This window comes from Lagopus leucura, unplaced genomic scaffold (assembly GCF_019238085.1).
Source record: "Lagopus leucura isolate 7727_CA_CO unplaced genomic scaffold, USGS_WTPT01 Super-Scaffold_100091, whole genome shotgun sequence".
Lineage (NCBI taxonomy): Eukaryota > Metazoa > Chordata > Aves > Galliformes > Phasianidae > Lagopus > Lagopus leucura.
The window spans coordinates 119,947-140,482 of record NW_024962320.1 but is presented as its reverse complement, the minus strand read 5'-3'; the positions used below and the strand labels follow the sequence as shown (position 1 = coordinate 140,482).

Below are 20,536 nucleotides of genomic sequence, written 5' to 3'. Positions count from 1 at the left end.
TGCCTGCCCTGAGCTTTTCCTCTTTTTTTAGGACTCTTGTTTTCTCCCATCAGGATGTGGGCGTGCAGGATTAAGGGCTTTGCTGTCACCCTGACAGCACGAGGAGATGAAATGCTGCCTGCCACCAAAGCCTCCTGATGTGAATGTCACTGCCCCTGTGCAAGGCAGGGAAACTGAGGCAGAGATGCCCCTGGCAGCAACATCCTGCAGCCTGGCCCAGCCCAGCACCTGCAGCCAGGGCTCAGCTGGGGCTGCTTAACCCACTGATTTGCTCCAGCTGGAGCTGGTGGGGCTTGGGGCAGGGCTCAGCACTGGGCCCCTTCTGGGCTCTTATAAACCAGCAGCCTGAGAGCCCATAAGGCTTTTTCTCCCTTTTTCTTTTCCCCCTTACTTTCAGGAGTCTTAGTTTGGAGGTGGGAGGGTTGGGCTCTGCTCCCTGCAGCTCTAGGATGTAGTGCCAGGATTTCCCACGCTTCCCAGTGCTGCCACACAGGTAAGGGCACAGCCTCTGCTCTCCCATCCCTGTTCTGGGGCTGCTGCTGGGAGCTGGGCTCTGCTCTGGGGCTGCTGGAGCCTCCCAGCACAGCCCTTGTCCCACATGATGTCCCAGATGAAGGATCATGGCATCGCGTAGCTCCGTGGTGGCCCTGGGGCTCAGTTCCCAGCCCAGCTGCAGCACCCCGCTGTCTGTGCAAAGAAATTCCTTCCCTGGGCTGCACCTCCCGTCGCAGAGCTGCCTGTTCAGCCAAGACAGCTTCTTCAGGAGCTCCAATAGGTACGTGGCTGTGCGTGGGGCTGAGCGCTTGTCTTTGCGCCCATCTCTGAGCCCCTATAGCCAGGTCACACCAACCTGGGGTTCGTGGCATCTCTCCCCTCACCCCACTGCTATTGGGGCTGGGCAGCCCTGCACATCCGAAGGCTGCCGACTCATTCCTGCGTCCCTGCTGCTCTCCCAGGAGTTTCTGTGGTATGAGTGATGCTGCGGGTTCAGAACTGTTCGACTGCAGCTACTCCATCCCTGACCCGCAGCTGATCCGCAGGATTGTGTCCCAGGTGGAGTTCTACCTCTCTGATGAGAATCTGGCCAAGGATGCCTTCCTCCTGAAGCACGTCCAGAAGAACAAGTTGGGCTTTGTCAGCATCAAGCTGCTGACATCCTTCAAGAAGGTGGGAGGATTTGGTGCCTGCTGGGCAGAAGGGGGCTTCTATGGGGTGGGTGAAGCAGGGAAGGGAGGGTTGTGTGGGGAGGTGTGGGTCAGAGTCACAGAATGGTTTGAGTTGGAAGAGACTCTTAAAGGTTGCCTGGTTCCACTCTCCTATGGTGAACGGAGGCACCCACAGCTCTGCCAGGTGCTCAGAGCCCCATCCTCTGATCTTGAATATATCTAGGGATAGGACACCCACCCACCTCTCTGCTCTTCCAGCCCTTGGATTGTTTTTGTGACCCTCCTCTGGATGCATCCCAACAGCTCCATCCTTTTGTCCCCCACCTTGCCCTAACAGTGGGGGGGAGGGGTTGAAAACCTTGCACTTAGCTTTGTTGTCTCTCATGTGGTTTCCCTGGCCCCACTGCTCAGCCTGTCCAGGTCTCTCTGGATGCCATCTCATCCCTCAGGGGTGTCACAGCACCACGCAGCTCTGTGCCATCCAATGGTCATCTCCATGGTCTTTAGGGGCTTTCTCCTGCAGACCCTGATGGAGTTCAGGTGAACACTGTGCTGCTGTTGGAGCATCCAGAGGAGGGTCACAAAACTGATCCCCAGGATGGAAGACCAGTGAGGTGGTGGGCGCTGCATCCCTTGGAGACCACCGAGGTGAGGCAACAATGCTCTGAGCACCTGATGGAGCTGGAGGGCCCTAAGGAGGGATGGGAGCCTTGCCCAAGTTGGCTCACTGCAACGAGTTGCACCAGACGGTCTTCAAAGGTCCCTTCCGACTCAATGATCCCATGACTGCCTTGAGGTGAGGCTGTGCCTGCACCATGGCTCTGGGCAGGGGCTCAGTGTCCCTCTCCCCATAGGTGAAGTACCTCACCCGAGACTGGCGCCTCACGCTCTACGCCCTGCGCTTCTCCGAGCTGCTGGAAGTCAACCAGGAGGGCACCAAAGTGCGGCGTCGCATCCCCATCCCTGACTCCATCCTCAACGTCCCTCCCACCAAACTCCTGCTGGCCTGGGACCCGCTGCCCCCAGAGCCGGGCACGCCTCCGCCGCTGCAGAGGAACTTCATCGAAACCATCACGCAGATGTTCAGCCCCTTTGGAGCCATCGCCTCCATCCGAATCCTCCGGCCGGGCCGTAAGCTGCCATCGGACATGAGGAAATACGCAGCGCGTTTCCCTGAGCTGCTGAGCCACTGCTGTGCGCTGGTGGAGTACGAGAGCCTGGAGAGCGCGCGCAGGGCCTGCGAGGAGCTGGGCCAGCCCTGCTCCCGTGGCATCTGTGTGGTGAGGCTCTCGGGGAAGGGATCCAAGAAGAGGAGCGGGGCTGAGCAGGAGGAGCTGGTGGAGGCGCGAGCCGAAGCCTTTCCCTGCGCTGTTGGGGATTCGCTGTTCTGCAGCTCCTCGGAGTCGGATGTGGCCTCACCGCAGCTCCTCTCAGCACACGCTTGGCCCCATGGCCACAGCTTCCAGCCCAGCTCCTTCAGCAGCACCTTCTCTGGGTCGCTCCTGGCCAGCATGGCCTTCCCTCCACTCACTGCAGAGCTGGGTTTCAGCCTCAGTGCCACCCCCAAGAGCCCCGATTTGGGCTGGGGGAGCACGTGGGCCCCATGGCACAGCAGCACTGCCCGCAGCCCCTCTGTGGATGCCACCTCCCCCCCCAGAGCCCCCCTGGCTGTGAAGCCCAAATCCTGCGTGCTGCGCCTGCCCCACGGGCCTGATGGCACCAAAGGCTTCTACAACAGCATTGGGAGAGGGAAATTTGTCCTTGAGCACTAAGGCTCCTTTACGTTTGGGTTATGGGATTATTATTATTTTTTAATTATTTTTTATTTTCTTTTTCTTTTTTTTTCTTGAGCAGAACATCTCTTTGTGGCCCATAGAGGCACCGCCGCCGCGTGTGGTTCTGTTTTGGAGTGAGGATGCTCAGGGAAGGGTGGCACCTGAAGCTTTTCCCAATGCCTGAGCCATCCTCACTGCCCATATTGGGGTCTGTGCTCAGGTGATGGTCACTGGTTCTGCCCCATCGCTCCCCCACGCCCTGGGGCTGCTGATGGGGAAACCCAGAGCTTGAGCGTGGCGGAATGGTGGCACCATGGCCTGAAGGTGCTGTGTTGGCTGCACTGGTATGAAGTTGAGGAGCTCAGATGTGGAATGCTCAATAAAGACAGGTGACATTTCCAGGCACTTTCTGGCTGTGAGAGTGACGTTATTTCTCCTCTAGTATTATGGCTTTATGCTGGGCAGATGAGGGGAGTGGGGGTACTGTCCCACCAGCAGCTTCCTCCCTTACTCCCCTCTGGGTTATTTGGGGTTATTTTGCTGCAGCAGGGAGGGCAAGCCAGGCTCTGGAGTGGGCCCTTAAGATAGGTGTAAATAAGGGCTTCACTACTCAGACCCTGTTGTCATGTCTGTGTGTCCCCCCCCGTGTGTCCCCCCCCCCTTGGAGGACCCTGTGTCCCGTCTGTTCCCCCCCCCCCTCCCTTGGGGCTCCTTGTGCCCGTGCCTTGAAGGCACTGCGAACTCCCTCTGCCCTTGGCCTGGGTTTCACTGCAGGGCTGGGGGTGCGGTGTGTAGGCAATGTGTCTGCCTAAGCCTTGCGCCCGGCACCCCCCACCCAAGGTCTGTTCCAGCCCCCACCAAGACATGGAGATGTTCTGAACAAACAATCTTTAATAGATAACAAGAAAAAAGTTGTATAACATCACCCTTCTCCCTCCCCCCTCCCAATCCCATTACAAGGCCTCTAACCCTGCTCTCCCACCCACTGCTGCAGGTGGAGGCTCTCTATTTGCGGCCCTTTCTCAGCAAGAAGCTGTTTCGTCGCTTTTTCCCCCTCTTTTCCAGCTTGGCTTTGGGCTGCAACTCATCGCCCTGCGGTGGTGACAGCAGTAGAGCTGGTGGTGTCAGATCCTGCTGCATCTCCTGGGTGCTCATCTGGACGCTGTCGAGCTGCTCCACGCTCAGCATTATGCTGGAGGCTTCGGGGATGCTGTAGTCAGAGGAGAGCATCTCTTCGGGCAGTAAGAGCGAGCTCATGTTGTGACTGGAGATGATATCATCGAGGTCAGCGAGATCCCCGAGGTCTTCGAGCATAGGGACGCTGCTGGGGTTGTCTTCGTTGACCACCTCCATCTCAGGGGAGCAGTTGAAGAGCCTCACGGCCTCCTCCAGCAGCACCTCGTCGGGCAGCTCGATGTCTAAGCTCTCCAGGTTGGCCCCCATCTCCTGGGGGTCGGGGGTGGTGGAGGTGCCCATCGGGGTGTCACTATCGAGTGGGACGATGCCATCAGAGGGCACAGCAGGGCTGCCACTCGGAGGTGCCTCTGAGATCCTCAGCTGCTGGATCTGCCCCTCCAGCTGCTGGAAGTCAGGGACCGACGGCAGCGGGGTCACGGCGCCACCCTGCTGTTTGTAGGGCACAAACGGCTGCGGTGGGGCTGGGGGGGTCACCCAGCTCTGCGGAGCCCCGGGGGCGACGTTGGGCAACGAAGCGGAGCCCAGGGGGTTGGCCGGTGGCGGCGCGGTGGTGGTCGCCCACTCAAAGTGAAAGACGCGGGGGTCGAAGTAGCAGCCGCACGGAGCCATCCACAGCCCTGCAGGGGAGAAGGGGAGTTGGGGAGGGGGCTCCTCGGGACCCCCCGAGAGCTCACATGGCGGATGGGGGATGTCTAACCTGGCGGGGGGCCGCGGGGCGCGCCGGGTGCCATCAGAGTCCCTATAGCCGGAGGTGCGAGGAGGGGCTGCTCCATCGCAGGAGGCTGGCAGGGTTTGGCTGAGCCTGGAAGAGGTGAGAAAACGCCATCAGTCCCCTCCCAAACCGACGGGAGGAGCCCGGGGTGGGCGGGCCGGGAAGGGAGCGGGGCGCGTGGAGAGACCGGGGTTGGTCCTCACCTACGAAGCTGAAGAGCTCAGGAAGGATGAGCGGCGGAGCCGGGGGGCCCTGGGGGCCACGAGAGGAGCGCAAGGCGGCAGCCAACTCCATGCGCTGCTGTCCGCTAGCGGGTCCAACCGACTCTGCTGCGTTTGGGGTCTCCCAACGGGAATTGCCAGGGGTCCCAGCGTTCTATCCCCGCCCACCGCCCCCTCCTCATCTCGTCTTAAAGGGAGAGGAAGGGTTAACGGGGGCTGCTGTGACCCCACAGCTGTGGGTCTTTATGAGGTGGCGATGCGGCAGGGCTCGTTGGTCCTATTGCAGCCCAGGGGCCGTTTTGTGGCTGTGGGCTGTCAGCGCTGGGGCATCCCATGCGGCCAGCGCAGGGATGTGGGTGCTCAGGGCTGGATGTGGAGCCCCATAAGGATGAAAGTGGAACCCCGTAGGGCTGTGTGTGTTTAGGGGTGGACGTGGAGCCCCGTTTGGGGGTTCTGTTGTGTTTGGAGATGCTCTCTGCCTGGCACAATGAGGCTCTGGCTCTGGATGCCCGACTGCTGTCACTGACTTCATGATTTACTGCAGTGACTTTTGGCGCAACCCTCAGCATCGCAGCATCGTTCTGCCTTGGCAAACTGTCTGGGGGGCTGCACCGTGGGCCATCCATCCTCTCCTTTTCTCCCTGCCCTTGAACCCACTGCCCTAAAATACATCTGCTCCCAGATCAAGGCACCTCACAAGCAAGCCTGGGCTGAAACTTGCACAGCTTTGAACAGCAATTTTTGGAGATCCCCTTCTGCACCCTGCTCTGCAGGTGGAACCACAGGCAGCAGGGTCTGAGTGCTGCAAACCCCAGCTCAGCCCTGCCTGGACTCCTTGGTGGTGGAATGATGGCAGGCAGCGTGTGAACATGTGAGCATTGCTCAGCTGCACCAAAAGCCCCTGTGCTGCTGGAGGAGCTCATTCAGACAGCAGCTGCTCTTTGAGCAGGGAAGGAACGCCCGCTGCTGCGGTGTGGCTCTACCCAACCTCAGCTGCTGTGGTTGCAAACCCCTTTTGTACCCAATGGAATATTTTGGAGGGGATGAAGCTGATTCAGCTGAGCTGAGTCAGGGATGTGAGCTGTCTGCCTCGTGGCTGCACTCGTGGAGTCTTTGAGATACAGAGCAGCTGCATCTGTGACTGTGCTCAGCAGCCTTCACTGCTGTGCTCGAGTGACACGGGCACAGAAAAAGCCCTCGAGGCAGCCAATGGAAGGTCACTGTGCTGTCACCAGGCCTGCTTTCATTCACCCTTCTCTTTAAGCAGAGCTCGTGATGGAAAAACAGCTGCTTTGCATCCCCCATTCCAGCACAGCCCTTGAAGGGGCCGTGTGACATCCAGCAGATGACAGCAGCCCGTGTCAGCTCCCCAAAAGGGACAGGATTCTGTACAACATCAGATGGTGGGAGGGTGAGGGTGGCTGCGCTCTCCAGGACCCCCAGGGATTGGGTCCATACACCTCACCTTCCCACAGGCAGGATTTGCCCCTAACCCAGGCTATCCCCATAGGAACAGAGTGCCACAATGGGAACAGCAGGGTTGAGCGGTGGTTGTGACAGGTAACGATGCTCAAGGTAAGAAAGCAACCACGCTTCTAAAAACATAGAAGTTTATTTTGCTTCTGCGTGCAGCTGAGCAACGCGCACCATCCTGCTGCCTCCCCTGCACTCGATGCTGCAGGAAAGGGCTGCACTGCTCCTATCTGTAGGAATTGGCCTTGTGCTTGGGCAGGAAGGTGAAGTTGGTGGGTACAGGTCCCAGGAGCAGCTCGCTGAAGGGAAACAGAAGAGGTTTGTGTTCAGTACGGAGCCACTGCCACCCCCACCTGCTGCACGGCACCGGGGCTCTGCTCAGATGGACCCAAAGCTTTCACCTTCCCACATGGCACCCAACTGGCTCTAGAGCTGAGCTTGAGCCCTGAACCACAGCAATGGGAGCACAGACTCTGGCTCTTGGCACAGCCCTCACTGCTGGGAAGTCACTGAGGGTCAATGCCAAAATGGGATTCTAAGTTTGGTGACCTGAATACCAGCTTCACTGCTGGCACCCGCATGCCTAAAATCAGCACAAGCCTCTGAGAGCTCCTCCCAACCTCTTGCTGTGTTTGTGCAGAGCCAAACCCCCATTAGTGCCAAAGAGTATTAAGGCTGGATCCTAAAATGACGTAAGCCAGTGCTATTGCGACTGATCCTCACTTAAGACTTCAACTATTTCACACTTGGGAACCCACACTGGATTTCCAGCACAGAGTAATTTTCTTTACAGTCCAGGAGGCTTCGTGTATTTCCTGGATGCTGGTTCAATACAGCACCACTAAAACTTTCCATAAGACATGTCAGCAGAGTATCCCAGCAGGGCACATTGCTGCGTAATGAGAAGCTGTGATGGTGAAAGCAGAGCAGAGCAGAGCATGCCTGGGAGCCCCCTCAGCTGCTTCACATCTCCTTACAATAAGCTTTAATGAATAAACCCAATTGGACTGGAAATTGAATTTTTATGGCTACGAATCTCTCTTAGAAGGTGCTGCAAAGAGCAGTGGTCACAGAGCTTTGCACAGCCCCACGTGGGCAGGTTCTGCTCGAAAAACCAGCAATTAAAAATCCCAATCAAAACTTGATGTGCTCATAACTTGCTTTCAGGCAGCCGTTCCCAGCACTACGTGGATGAGGATTAGCAAAAAGCAGAGAAGCTCGTGGCTGTGCTCTATTTTTGTTAATCTCCGTTTCCATGACACAAGGAACAGCAGCTGGCTGTGCTGCACCAGTTCTCATTTTAGCTGCCTTGGAAGTGAAGCCGCTTCCCAGCCATTGCCTGTAGGCTTGTAGGAGTGGGGAGAAGCAGTTGTGTCTGCGTTTTGTTGCACAAGCTCAGAATCAGATGCTGAGGAACGGGGGGGTCGCACTCGGTTCCCTCCAGCTGGGGAAGCTGCCCTGCTGCTGGGCTGAGCAGAGCTGTGTGCAAAGTGCTGACAGCCCCAGCGCCCCATCGCTGCGCTGCCTCCTCTCAGTTCCTGCCTGTCCCAGGATGAGCAGTGTGTCATGAGAGAGGTCAGCCAGCCGAGGTCTGCATGGCTGTGCACGACCTCCTGAGGCAGAGGGAGGGAATGAGAGCCCTTCTGTGGCGACTCCAAGCTGGGTTCAAACCTCCAAGTGAAAAACTGCCTGACCCTGTGCTTTGTTACCTGATTTTAATCCAATCATCCACGTTTTGGCTTGCCATCAGTGTCTCCAGATAGTCTCTCCCTATGTAGTAAGGCGGCCGCTCGTTGATCTTCTGAGGCAGGCGCTCCAATAACCCGACTGGAATATACCTGCAGCAAAACACAAACACTATGGGCACTGCGTGCTGCTGCTCAAGGAGGTGGGCCTGTTGTGGGGACAGTCCTCCAACCCGGGCACAATTACCTGCACAGGAACGAGAGCCATTCCAGCAGAAACTTCCTGGTCTTCTCCACACCCTGCATATCTGACCCCCAGTGCTCCAGGCCGTAGTTGGTGAAGTCTTTGAGGATATCAAATCTCTCACTGGAGGAGATGTCCCAGTGTCTCTGCTCCTTGATTTCAGTGAAAAGCCACGGTTTGATGAGTGCTCCCCTGCAGCCCAATAAAACGTGCATCACCACTCCTGCGACTGATGCTTCAGAGAGGACTAAAATGGTTTCCAGCTCTCATCTGCCAGCCCAGCGCTGCTGGAGAAGCTTTCAGCCACTGTAAGCTCTCACAGACACACACTGTCCCAAGTTTCAAAGAGTGATTTCATTCAGAGGAAGCTCTTCTCATATTTAGAGTTGGTTTAGGTATTTCTGTTATTTTTTTCCCCTTTTTTCCTACTTTTTTCCCCTGCACCAATAGGCTCAGAAGCAAAGGGGGAAATGCAGCCACTTGCCTTGCAATCATAATTCCTGAGACGCCGGTCTGCATGGCTTGATCAGCATCTTCGTAAGACAAAATATCACCGTTTCCTGTGCAGAAGGGAGGGAGAAGCCAGAGGTCAAAGTGATGCAGCAGGGCAAGTCAGAATGAGCTAATCCAGGCATGGGATAAAATTCAAGAAGGACACAGGGTCATATCTAGAGATCCTCAGGAATGTTTCTGATTAACGTTCCCATAGCCTTCTCCTCTCTCTCCTTCTCTCAACTCCTACCCTGAAGGTTTAGCTGGGATTCTCTGTGCTGTGCTGCCTACCAACAGAAAGCACCTGCTGCAACCAAGGTGCTCTGCGTGCTGCCCTCCGTCCTGCTCTGCTCCACGCCAGGCCTCGAGCAAGCAGGCAGAACTGAGCTGCACCAGACTTTGTGGAGAAGGGCCAGGGATAATCCAAGCTTTCCCCCAGACTGGATGTATTTTGGAGCTGTATTTTCCCCCACTCTTTTTAACGTTTTTCAAACCGCATCCCGAAACACCTACCAAAAAGAGGCATGGGGCTTGCTATTTTAGCACATTCTGCTATGTAGTCCCAGTCAGCAACTCTTGTGTACCTCTGCTCCCTGGACCGGCCGTGCAGCTGCAGAAAGAAGTCACAGTGAGACCTCACTGAGCACCAGAAAGGAGGCAGAACAGCACAGGAGCACTGCAGGAGTGTGCTTTGACAAGGCAACGCCACCAGGCTGGGGTAAAGGATCCTAATGGGTGCCCAGCTGCTAACAAAGCAGGCTGCAGAGGTGGTTTGCAATGCTGAGAAATGCTGGATGCTTTTCTGAGTAACGTTTGGGCTATTTGCAAGGCAGAGCAGGAAGTGACTGCAGGCAGTGAAAGGGAATATTCACTGTGGGCAGGAACTACTCATCCCCATGCAAATGATTAGCCAGCCCTGATATAATGAAGCCCATCTGAATGAAGCCTCTGTTCCAAGGCCACCTCCTTTTGTAACGGATACAAGCTTCAGGAGCAGCGAGGACAATGTTCTAAATATAAAAGCATCACAATTTGTCTCTCTTTTTAGGAGCAAGCACCAGAAGATAGCACACAGATAGCCAGAGGTGTTTGAAAGAGCTACTCAGCTCTGGGCAGGGGGTGAGGGTCACACTGGGCTGACATGCAAGCAGAGCTCCCTGGACAGCAGCCAACCATTTCAAGCCCCAGCACCATTGCAAGTATCCCAGTACCGTGACCATGGATGCTCCCCACTCCCGGATCTTGGGGATTATTTTATGGGCCACGTTCATCTTTTCTTGCACCCCTGTCCGTATCTTCACAGTCAGTGGGACGTCCAGCACCTGCAGGAAGGGCAGAGTGAGGCTGGAGAAGCAGCTCAGCTCCACCTGCTGCTCTCCTGCTGTCAGCCCGTGGTTGGACTCACCGAGTTCATCCCTCGGACAATCTGCTCAAATTTGTTAGATCGAGTCATCAGAGCACAGCCTCCACCCTGGGGAAAGAAAGGTGGCACAATCAAGACTTTCTGCTCCCTTGCATAGAAAAGAGCAGCCCTCTATTCACAGAAAAGCAGCTAAAACTCCACGACTTCCCAGACTTGGTGTGGTTTTTTTGTGTTAAAACATTCCCTTTCTCCTTTTTCCCTCCCCACTTCAGCCTGCTGTTGAAGTCTAGTGTCCATAAACGACCTGGTAACTCTGGATCAAACTGACAGGGGCAGATCAGGGAGCAGGAAACGATGCAAACGACGAACATCTATGCACAGAAACAAGGCATGCTGCAAACATCTCCTTACCTTCTTGTAGACCAGGTCGATAGGACAGCCAACATTGATGTCTACAAAGTCCACATCAATCGTTTGGTTCAGGAGCTCTGCACATTTGGTCATCGTGTCTGGAAATGCTCCCTCCAGCTACCAAAGGGCGACAGTTTGCATGAGCTCAAGCAGCAGCTTTTTTTGCCTCAGAAGTGAGTTTAATTTGGCTGCACTCACCTGCACCCCAAAAATATCCTCGGTGTGGTGTCGTTTGAGGAGAGCCCACTCGGAGGACTGGCCCTGAAGCAGGTTTGTGCACACAGCCATCTCTCCACAGGTGACATCTGCCCCAAAGCGTTTGCAGATCCTTCTGAAAGGGAGGTTACCACACTGAAAGACAGCAGACAGATCGTTTGTGGGGAGATGAGCTCTGTTCCAAACGTGGCAATGGCAAATTCTGACCAAAGGACAGAACTGCCTACTTACCGTGGTCAGTGGGGCCAAGTAGAGCTTGCCTTGGATTTCCAACTGGAAAACAACCAGGGATGGAGGAGCATGTTAGCAGAGCTGAACCGGCAGCGGTAAAACACGAGGAGATCCCAGTTAGCCACTTTACCACCTGTCTTGAGAAAACTCAGTGGGAAACCCAGGAAATCACTGTTATTTGTTTAAGAACCTCAACAGCTCCCTGACACTGTATCATTTAATTGCTCCATCTGTTTTCACTGCTCAGCTTGGAGAAAACTCAGTTAAAGATGTAGCAGGATGTAAGACTGGCTAAAGAGGTCAGGAGGAGGCAGTGCTCAGCCTCCCCTCAGGAGAGCACTGCACAGTACAGGATATCGACCAGCCCCAGCCTCGTTTCTCCTTGCAGATCATTTCTACCCGCACTGACAGCTCAGCTCCTAATTTCCCTCACGTGCAAAAGGCTGAAGCTCCTCTTAGCTCCCACTCCTTCAATAACACCACTGGCTTCCAACAGCTCACCCGCCTGCATCCTTCCCCTCTCATGACAGTAACGTGGTCCTCATGCAGCTCAGCCCCCTCCCTGCCTGTCACCCAGCTAAGAGGTCTCTTCTGTCTTCCCCAGGGACAGAGGCAGCAGCCCTTGACCAAATTCTCACTGCTCACCTTCTTCTTCTCACATGACCTCAGCTTTACAATGTCTTCATCTGTCACTGGACCTGCTGTTTTGGTGGGGCACCCCCTCCTGCTTTCTGTGGGCTGGGGACTCTGCACAGGAGCTGGTTTGGAGTCTCCTCCCTCAGGTAGCACAGGACATTGTGAGGGGTCTCCCAGGCCATCCTCAGGCATCGTGCAGTTGGACACCTCCTCCTCCTCAGCCTCTGCAGAGCACCCCGGGGCTTTGCCTCCTTTCCTGTCCTCGTGGTGGGGCTTGGCCAGGCTGCAGAGATACTCATCAGCTTTCTTAAAGGTGAATTTCTTCTTGCGCAGCTGGTGCTGGAGGTCCTTGGAGAGGTTGTTCCTCACCAGCAATTTCCCCTCCCATTGCTTGGCCAGCTCCGTGTTGACCACGTTCTGGTATCCATCCCCGAGGTGGGCCTTGGCAAAGCGACAAGTGATGCCATAAGGACACTTGCCAAAGGTTTCAAAGAGCACACAGCTGGGCCCCAGGTCGGCTGGTTTTGCTGCCATGTACTCGCCGACATCGTGAAGGAAGCGGCACCGTGGGCCAAAGTAGCATTTGTCTGCACAGCCCTTCAAAGGAGAAAGGAGAGATTAAAGCTCTGCCCTCTGCTTCCAGTTGTGGGCATATCTGTACAACCGAGGTGAGCCTGAAGAGGGGAAAAAACCACACCGAGCACCCATCACTCCCTAAATGACGTTGGCCATGCCACGAAGCATGAAGCCAAGTGCCAGTGCTGGGGGGCACTGAACACCTGAGGGGCTGTTTTAGCCCTGTGGACTCAGGAAAGCTGATGCTTTCCTTGCCCTGGTCAGCCTCACCCTACTACATGCTCCCTAAGCAGCCAACAGAGGCAGTTCTGCCAGCACAGCCCTCCCTGTGCCCTCAGCTCCCAGAAGGAGGATCTTTGTCTTTAGTCACTCTGGGATGTGCTTCCCTAGCTAAAAAATAAAGAAACCCACCGAGAGCAAAGCAAGGCATCACACCCCACGTCACACCTGTGTGACTGATGGACATAACCGGCTCTTCTCATAGTGGTTGGGCTTCATGCAGGGTCTGCTCTTGTTCTGCCCTCGGGCTCGTTTGCGCTCCACAGACTCCTTCTCTCCATCTTCAGGCTCCTTCTCCCCATCCCTGGACTCCTTCTCCCCGTCCTTGGGCTCCCCTGGGCTTTCTCCATCCTGGCCCTGCACATCCAACCTCCCCCGCTTGGCAGGGGGCTCGTTCTGCTCGCTGCTGGCCTCCTTCTCCTCCTCCCTGTCACCTTCTTGGCCACCAAGCTCTCCGTTGGCCCTCAGGTAGGCATGGAACTGCTCTTTGGAGGTGACAAACCTGCAGAACAACCATGAAGCTGTGAAGAACTGCACTGCCAGCAGCACAGGGCTGTGAAGAGCCCCCACCTCCATCCTCATCCCCATCCTTGACCTCATCCCTGCTCCCAGTCCCATTCCTATCCCTAACTCCATATCACACAGAACGGCAGGGGTTGGAAGGGACCCCAAGGGTCGTGAATCTCCAACCCCCTGCCACATGCAGAGCCACCAACCTCCACATTTCATACCAGCCCAGGCTGCCCAGGGCCCCATCCATCCTGGCCTTGAACACCTCCAGGGATGGACGGGGCATCACAGCCTCTATGGGCAGCTGTTCCAGCACCTCACCACTCTCATAGGAAAGAACTTCCCCTGACATTCAAATGACATTCAACCTAAATCTTCCTTCTTTCAACTTCAAACCATTTCCCCTTGTCCTGCTGTTATCTCCCCTTTCCAAGAGTTGACTCCCCTCCTGTCTGCAGGCTCCCTTTAGGTACTGCAGGCTGCAATGAGGTCACCCCCAGCCTTCTTTTCTCCATGCTGAACGAGCCCAGCTCCCTCAGCCTGTCTTCATAGGGAGGTGCTGCAGCCCCCTGGTCATCTTTATGTCCTCCTCCAGACCCTCTCCAACAGCTCTTTGTCTTTCTTGTGCTGGGGGCTCCAGACCTGGACGCAGTGCTGCAGATGGGGCCTCACAAGAGCAGAGGGGGACGATCGCCTCCCTGTCCCTGCTGCCACCCCTCTGCTGATGGAGCCCAGGATCCCATTTGCTTTCCAAGCTGCAATCACACACTGCTGGCTCATGTTCAGCGTTTCACCCCTCAGGACCCCCAGGTCCTTCCCTGCAGGGCTGCTCTGCACTCTGTACAAACACCTGGGATTCCTTCAGCCCAAAACTCCGTCTACATCCCCACCCCCTTCCCCAACCTCACTCCCATCCCCTTCCCAATCCCAATCCCCACCCCGCAGTACCCCAGGATGAGGCCCTGTTATCCCCACTGCCCTCCTGCAGGCCGCAGCCCCTCAGCGAGCATCGGCAGCTCCCCCAGCCGCACCCCGGGACCATGCCGGCCCCTCAGCCGCTGCAGGGATTGCTCCGTGCGATGGCCGATGTCTCACGGAGTGGACAGGAGCTCACGCTTGGCCTCGAAGCCGGCACTCACCGCTCCCGGACCGGCGCCACTCCCGCCGCCGCCATTGCTGCCGCACGCGGCGATGACGTCACTCACGCGACGGGGGCGGGAGGCGCGTGCTGGGCGGCTATAAAAGGGCGGGCGGAAGGCGGGTAGCGGCAGAGCGGCGGGTGGTGCGGGCGGGGATGGCTGGGGGTTTTACGCACGGCTGTATTGAGGCGCTCGGTTAGGTTCTGTGAGGGGTTGCGGCGTTGCTGGGGGCTGCGAAAGTCGGCGAGACCTCTCAGCTCTGCCCTCTATAACGAGAAGGGCCGCCCCAGCCCTGGATTAGGGAACCCGGCCTGTAGCCTTTAAGCCCTCGCCCTTCCCCCGGCTCCGTGGCGGCCCGGGCTGAGGCAGCAGAGCTGCTCGGAGCCGGGCTGGAGGTGGCCGGGGTTGGGAGGTGCTCCTGTGGCCTCATCGCGTCCTGTGGGGCCCTGCTGTGAGAGGAGCTCCTGGCCGTGGGTTCTGCCTGTTGGTAGAACAGCTGAGGCTCTGCAGAGCCGTGGGGTGCTTGGATGGAGTGGCTGTGGGCCTTTGTTGCTTCTTTGTTTTCCTATGCCAGGCAGCCCAAACAGAGGGTGTGAGTGCTCACGGTGCACAGAGCCGTTGCTGTGCCTTGCTGCTGTGCTGCCCATCCTGTGAGCAGCCTGCTGTAGCTGCTCTGGCAGTTTCCTTGCAGCACTGCCCAGCTCCCAGCCAGCTGACACACGCACAAATGTTTTGTGTGCCCAGTGCTGATGGGGAGAATCAGCCCGTGCTCTGTGCAGCGGGCGGAGGAGTGTGACAGAGCCACCACTGGGGTTATCCACCATGGCACCACAGCCCTGCGGTGCTGCCACGCGTTCCTGCAATTGAGCTGAGGAGGCTGTTCCCAGCTGGTGCTTCTGAGGCTGCCCCGAGTGCATTCCAGGCCTCGTGTTTGGTCTATAGGTTGAATTTAGGGCTGCAAGATAAATCACGGTGTTGAGTTCTTTGGCTGCATGTCTGTGACCTTTCCATCCCGTGTAGCTGCTGAATTTCTTATGTGTTTGCAGCACTCGTTGCAGCCTCCTTCCTGATCTGTGTGTCTGTGTGCCAGAAGCATTGCATAGTGAGACTTAAATGAGAAATACCTTGTGGTAAAGGACTTTGTGCCTCCTGGAGTGGTGAAACCTCTGGAGGATGTTTCCTTTCCATCTCAGGTTCTCATCCCTTCCTTACAGCTACACTGCCACCTGTGCAGTGTATTATTTAAATGATGCTTGATCCTGGCTGCTGAGAAGGCTGGCTAAATGAAGGCAGACCCATTTCCTCTTTCTTTCCTCTCCTCTGGAATGTGCTTTCAGTCTTCTGCTGGAGCGCAGGTACCAATAGAACAGAAAGAGGAGGAAGGTGCCCTGCGGTTTGCCGTTAGGGGCTGCTAGAAGCTGGTGATGAGCAGCTGCTCCTGCAGTGTCAGGGAATCCCTGCAGTGTGTGTGTGTTTATGGGCACAGCAGGGCGGTGTGTGTATGTGGGGGATGGAGGTAGGGTTGCACGTGGGGCTTTAATTTTGGTGCTTTCCTCCTTTCTGCTGCCTTCACGCGGTTCGCTCCAGATGCTCCATCAGAAACGTCTTCTGGGAGGAGCTGGGAGCCTGGCAGGGTGCTTCTGCTCTTGCCAAGGGTGGGCAGGTTGTGTGATTGAGACAAGCTGCTGCGAGAAGAGCTTTTGGCTGATTGGATATTAATTAGTTTTGGAGAGAAATATGAGGAATGTTAAAATACTATTTTAAGCTTCAGCTTGGCTGAGGGAAGGAAGGAAGGAAATGAGGCCGTGGGGATTAATGAAGTGATTTCACTGATGTTTTTGTGGGGCAGTTAGCCTGAAGTCAGAGCGCTTTTGACTTGCAGTACTTGGCTGAGGTCAGGCTTTCATGTCTAATCTCCTCTCAGGACACTGGTGGGTTTATGAGGCTCAGCCTTAGGCAAGCTTTCTGGTGGTGAGAGAGGAGCATGAAGCTTCCATCACTGGGGCTCTGCAGGTGCTGTGGGCTGTGCAGCAGCACTGTTGCTTATGCGCAATGCAATGGGGACTTGGGCTGCAGGTAGGGGTTGCTGGAGGGTCTCTGCTCAGAGCAGGGATGTGCTTCTCCTGCTGGCTGGCTGCTTCGGTTCTTACTGTGACCTGGTTGAGCTGAGGCTGACAGTGGGGTGGGGTGGGGAAAGGGCTGGTTTGGAAGCCTGAGCTGGGCTGCTTCTGTGGGTGAGCAAGTGCTCCGTCTTTCAGAGCCAGGCTTAGCATCCGTCAGCAGCACTAAAGCAGCTTTGGAGAGAGCCAATACCCAACAGCACACTGCAAAAGGCCATGGGGGGAGGTAGGGAGGGGAGGGAAAGGAAAGGTTGATTACAGGAAAGTGTGATACATATACAGGAGCAACCAAGTCAGAAAAAGTTCAGCTCCTTCAACGTCCAAGTAAAACAAGATGCGTGCATTAACAAAAATACACCTTCCATGGGCTGCTGCACAAAAGTCGGATGTGTTGAGCCCCTGGTTCTGGCTACTACACCCAGGCGTGAGCTGAAAAATGAGGTTCTGTGGCTGCCCTGAAAGGTCGCCTCTGCAGCTGCAGCGGGTGAGAGTGGGGATAGAAGTTTGGACTGGTCACATTTGTTTGGATGCCTTTCATAGCAGCACTGTAATATTCTGACAGCCCGCGCTGGTTAATCATGTACGTGGGCAAATGTCACGGAAGGCAGGTGTGAGATTTGCTGCTTGTGTATGAGCCAGGCAGCCAGAGCTGGAAGTGAGCCACTGGGTCCTATCCGTCTTTGGGTTGAGGCAAAACCCATTCCTCATGTCTATTGCCTCCTCTTTTATCCGGCCTTGTTTTCAAAGCTCGGTGCAGTAGAGCTTCCAGCCTTCTGCAAAGGAGCCTATTCCCATTGCTCATAAATCTACTGTCAGGAAGCTGTTTCCAAGATTAAAGCTTAAACGTTTCCCCTCTCTGGTTTCATCCCCCCATCTCCCCTTCTTCCCAATCACCAGCTCTCACTCTCCTCGCAGTGCTGGGCACTTCCCAAGGGCGGACGTGGGGAGATCAATGCCCCCAAGGAGACCTGCATGGGATGCTGTGGAAATGGGGTATGCTCCTCAAGTGGTTGTGATTGGCACAGCCAGGCTTTGGGCAGACAGCTGCCTAATGGCATTTGGCAAAGTCTGTTCTGTCGTGGTTCCCCCTCGGCTGCTTTACGAGCTGCTCGGAGCGCTGACTTAGCGTTTGGCCCACAGATAGGAGTTGTTAAAGGTCGTTGCTTGGGCAAGGCCCGTGTGGTTTTGGGATGGGCTGTCAATCCTCTGGAAGGAGGTTGGAGTTTGGGGTCTGTTGAGGAGGTTGTGCTGCTGTGATAAGGGCTCTCCAGGGGGAGAAAGTGCAGTAATGAACCATAATGGAGAATCTGGGGTTTGCGACGCCTGCTTGGTGCATGGGCAGGGAATTCCAAGAGAGAAGGGAAGGAAATGGGCGAGCAGTGGGAAACAGTGGAATCTCTTGGCTATGGCGCTCAACCCTTCCTTGGTAAAGCTTGGAGGAGATCCCAAATCTTTTCTCAAACCCAAAAATAGCGAGGGGCTGAGTGCTTGGCAGGAGGAGGCAGGATGTGATTGGCACGGCCGTGCTCATCGTGTTCTCCCCAGGGCTGCTATGGGGCAGCTCTGTGGCTTGGGTGGAGGCAACGCTTCTGTCCTCTATCTGTGCAGGTCAGCTCCCCCCAAAGGGCTCTGTGCTCTGCTGTGGGGTCAGGGAGGTGAGGGTTGGGGCAGGAGAGGTGCGTGCTGTCAGCCCTGTCAGTGGCTTCTTCTAATGCCCTCTACCACCAGATAAAACATTTTTACACTTTTAAAGAAAACATATATATATATTTTTTTGCTTGAAAAAGCAACGCTGAGCTTTGTTCCTGACATTTAACTCAGTCAGTGAGTGACAAACCGAATAAAAATCCCTGTTTTTTGGGACAAAGGCTTCCAAGATCCTGCTGCGACTGCAACGTTTCATCATTTCCGAAGTGAAGTGTTTCACTGGGGGGGGCTTAGCGGGTGGGAATTAAAAACAAAAACTAAAAATGATGCATTTCAATGTTTTTCTAATTATTTCCCCCATTTTGGCTGAAGCTACGAGTCCAATTTGGCCCCACTTCACGAATAGCTCTGGAAGCTTCCACGTCTTCTATTTCGGTGACTTTTCCCGTCATTGATGAATAATAGCTCAATCTCTGCCCCGCTGAGTTCCCATTCACCCCTCTGTGCTCTTCCTGCCAGATTTGCAGCTGGATTTTGCTCAGGGTGTTGTGGCTGCTGCTTTCCTGAGCTGGATTTGTGCACCCACAGCACGGTTGGTTCTTCTGCATCTCAAGGAAGGATCCTCATCTGCGCCCTGCTCAGCTGTGGAGGAAGTGCTGGTGCAGTGCTGGTGCAGGAGGGCCGTAGCTTCTATGGGCCAAGCTGGGCTCATCCATGCAGATCCATCCATCCTCCTGGCACAGTGTGTCTGCCGTATCCCAGGTGAGAGATGTCTTCTCTTCCAAACCTATGAGCAGCTTTCCACCCCCAGTTCTCCTGGAGAATCTGAGGTCTTCTGTGTTTCCTGTTTGTCCCCGCAAGTTTTGTACAAGTCAGAGGGGAACGGCACGTGTTGATGTTTAGGGTGGCAGATGGTTTTGTTTAGCTTGTTAATCACAATAGCCTGGCCTGTGGCTGCTCCCAGCAGTGGGTACTGAAGCACTCTGCACGAGCTCTGCTCATTCACTGCTCAGGGAGGATGTTCCTGAGCTTCCAATGTGCTTCAACCCCTGGCAATGTCCCTGGGAAATGCCCTGCTCAGGGGCAGATGTTGCTCTGGGAGCAGCAGTGAGGAAGCACAGCCCTGTCCCTCTGCTTGTGCTCCCCCAGCCCAGGAGGGGCTGTGCACCTCACTTTACCCGAAGCCCCTCCCAGCTTTTGACTCTGCATACTCCATGTGTTTGGTTTTGTTTTTTTTTCTTCCTCCTCCTAAACAGGAGATGGCACCCCTCTGTTGGAGGGGAACCGTTTCATTTCTGTGCCCTTTTAGACTTTGTGTTTTCTCAGGGCGATCTGTGCACTGACTGCAGCCATCCCGTGCCATCTGCTTGCCTGCAGCTCAGTGCAGAGCATGCCCTTGGCTGCTGTGGGTGTAATTTAAAGGCTGGCTTAGCCTTCCTGCAAAAAAGAAAAGAAAGAGCCTATGGTCCATGCAGGTGTGTGGGGAGAGAAGCAAGGAGCAAAGAGCTTTCTCTGCAGAAAGCTTTGTTTCCTTTGGACTGGAAGGATGTCCCCCTTCCTTCCTGCAGTGCAAGGAAGCCAGCTTTGGGTCTAGCAGCCCTAATGAATCTCATACAGGAGCTTCAGGGTGTTTACCCAGATCCAACCACCCCTCCTGGCTCTGCTGCAGCTGGAGCAGCTGCTGGCAGCACCGCCTGCATGGTCGGAGGGTGAAGGAGTAGCGGCACTGAGAGCAGCCTCCAGCTTCTTCCACGTCGACCTTGGCAAGCCACAGGATGTGACAAGTCCAGCAGAAAGCACACGGGTTTTGGCTGCGCTCTCAGAGCCGAAACGTGAGCAGAGCTACCAGAACTCGCTGTACTGGTGGGGCATGGGGAGGCTGCAGGTTGTGCACTGAGCTCTGACATCCCCTTCCCACCCTGGCGAGCTGCTTCCCTGCCACCCCCACCCCGTCCAGCGATGAGCCACGTGCTCTCTGTGCTGGCTCGGAGCGTGCACTCCCCCTGTCCCATCAGCAGTCAGATCCCTGGGCTGCACACAGCAGTGTTTGGCAGATGGGCGATATCTCACAAGTACTGAGTTCCTGCAGCGTCCCTGAAGGTGGGTGGTTGGTGGGGGACCTGGATTTGCCCCTCTCCAGGAGGTCTTTTTCCCCCCCTCCCCCCATCAGTGGGCACCCATTTGCAGTGTGACTGCAGTGCTCATGTCCAGGGAGAAAGTGTGGGGTGATGTGGGGCATAAAGAGGTTGGAGGGGGCTATACCTCATCATCCATAAGAGCTTTTCCCCATGCAGCCCCTGCTCAGCAGAGCAGCAGAGGACAGGTTCCACGTCCAAACGTGCAAGCAGCTTAGGAAAGCACTAAGAATATAACCTTGCTTTAAGTAAATCCCTGAAAGCCACCCTAAAGGGAGGCAGGGCCAGGCAGATGGAGCCTGCTGGTA

The 20,536-nt window shown here is 55.7% G+C and overlaps 3 protein-coding genes across 4 annotated transcripts; 1 reads left to right on the top strand and 2 right to left on the bottom strand.

The window, feature by feature from the left end:
* Positions 1 to 368: 368 nt before the first annotated feature.
* Positions 369 to 3,346, top strand: LOC122188879 (la-related protein 6-like). Its single transcript, XM_042887547.1, has 4 exons — positions 369 to 493; positions 611 to 775; positions 957 to 1,167; positions 2,021 to 3,346. Exons 2-4 carry the CDS (start codon positions 621 to 623, stop codon positions 2,936 to 2,938), a joined length of 1,284 nt encoding a protein of 427 aa, XP_042743481.1. The 5' UTR covers positions 369 to 493; positions 611 to 620; the 3' UTR covers positions 2,939 to 3,346.
* A 552-nt stretch (positions 3,347 to 3,898) lies between these two features.
* On the bottom strand, positions 3,899 to 6,581 carry PRR22 (proline rich 22). Its single transcript, XM_042887555.1, has 3 exons — positions 5,054 to 6,581; positions 4,836 to 4,940; positions 3,899 to 4,755 (listed from the first exon to the last, which is right to left on the bottom strand). Exons 1-3 carry the CDS (start codon positions 5,142 to 5,144, stop codon positions 3,947 to 3,949), a joined length of 1,005 nt encoding a protein of 334 aa, XP_042743489.1. The 5' UTR covers positions 5,145 to 6,581; the 3' UTR covers positions 3,899 to 3,946.
* An 83-nt stretch (positions 6,582 to 6,664) lies between these two features.
* Positions 6,665 to 14,387, bottom strand: DUS3L (dihydrouridine synthase 3 like). Of its 2 annotated transcripts, none has more exons than XM_042887553.1 (13): positions 14,327 to 14,387; positions 12,846 to 13,179; positions 11,832 to 12,419; positions 11,187 to 11,228; positions 10,938 to 11,090; positions 10,740 to 10,856; positions 10,371 to 10,436; positions 10,177 to 10,287; positions 9,479 to 9,575; positions 8,958 to 9,033; positions 8,477 to 8,665; positions 8,254 to 8,382; positions 6,665 to 6,843 (listed from the first exon to the last, which is right to left on the bottom strand). In XM_042887553.1, exons 1-13 carry the CDS (start codon positions 14,359 to 14,361, stop codon positions 6,771 to 6,773), a joined length of 2,010 nt encoding a protein of 669 aa, XP_042743487.1. In that variant the 5' UTR covers positions 14,362 to 14,387; the 3' UTR covers positions 6,665 to 6,770. The 2 variants fall into 2 exon arrangements, with proteins under 2 accessions (XP_042743487.1, XP_042743488.1); XM_042887554.1 differs by having other exon boundaries at positions 6,759 to 6,843; positions 8,254 to 8,401.
* Positions 14,388 to 20,536: the final 6,149 nt, after the last annotated feature.

Excerpts from the sequence above, each read along its gene's own strand:
- LOC122188879 (XM_042887547.1), top strand. The coding sequence starts at position 621 with ATGGCATCGCGTAGCTCCGTGGTGGCCCTGGGGCTCAGTTCCCAGCCC. Across the intron at positions 776-956 it reads TTCTTCAGGAGCTCCAATAG|GAGTTTCTGTGGTATGAGTG; the intron begins GTACGTGGCTGT and ends CTGCTCTCCCAG. Across the intron at positions 1,168-2,020 it reads TGCTGACATCCTTCAAGAAG|GTGAAGTACCTCACCCGAGA; the intron begins GTGGGAGGATTT and ends CTCTCCCCATAG.
- PRR22 (XM_042887555.1), bottom strand. The coding sequence starts at position 5,144 with ATGGAGTTGGCTGCCGCCTTGCGCTCCTCTCGTGGCCCCCAGGGCCCC. Across the intron at positions 4,941-5,053 it reads TGAGCTCTTCAGCTTCGTAG|GCTCAGCCAAACCCTGCCAG; the intron begins GTGAGGACCAAC and ends CACCTCTTCCAG. Across the intron at positions 4,756-4,835 it reads GCCCCGCGGCCCCCCGCCAG|GGCTGTGGATGGCTCCGTGC; the intron begins GTTAGACATCCC and ends TCTCCCCTGCAG.
- DUS3L (XM_042887553.1), bottom strand. The coding sequence starts at position 14,361 with ATGGCGGCGGCGGGAGTGGCGCCGGTCCGGGAGCG. Across the intron at positions 11,091-11,186 it reads ACTTGGCCCCACTGACCACG|TGTGGTAACCTCCCTTTCAG; the intron begins GTAAGTAGGCAG and ends GCTGTCTTTCAG. Across the intron at positions 10,857-10,937 it reads AGGATATTTTTGGGGTGCAG|CTGGAGGGAGCATTTCCAGA; the intron begins GTGAGTGCAGCC and ends GCCCTTTGGTAG.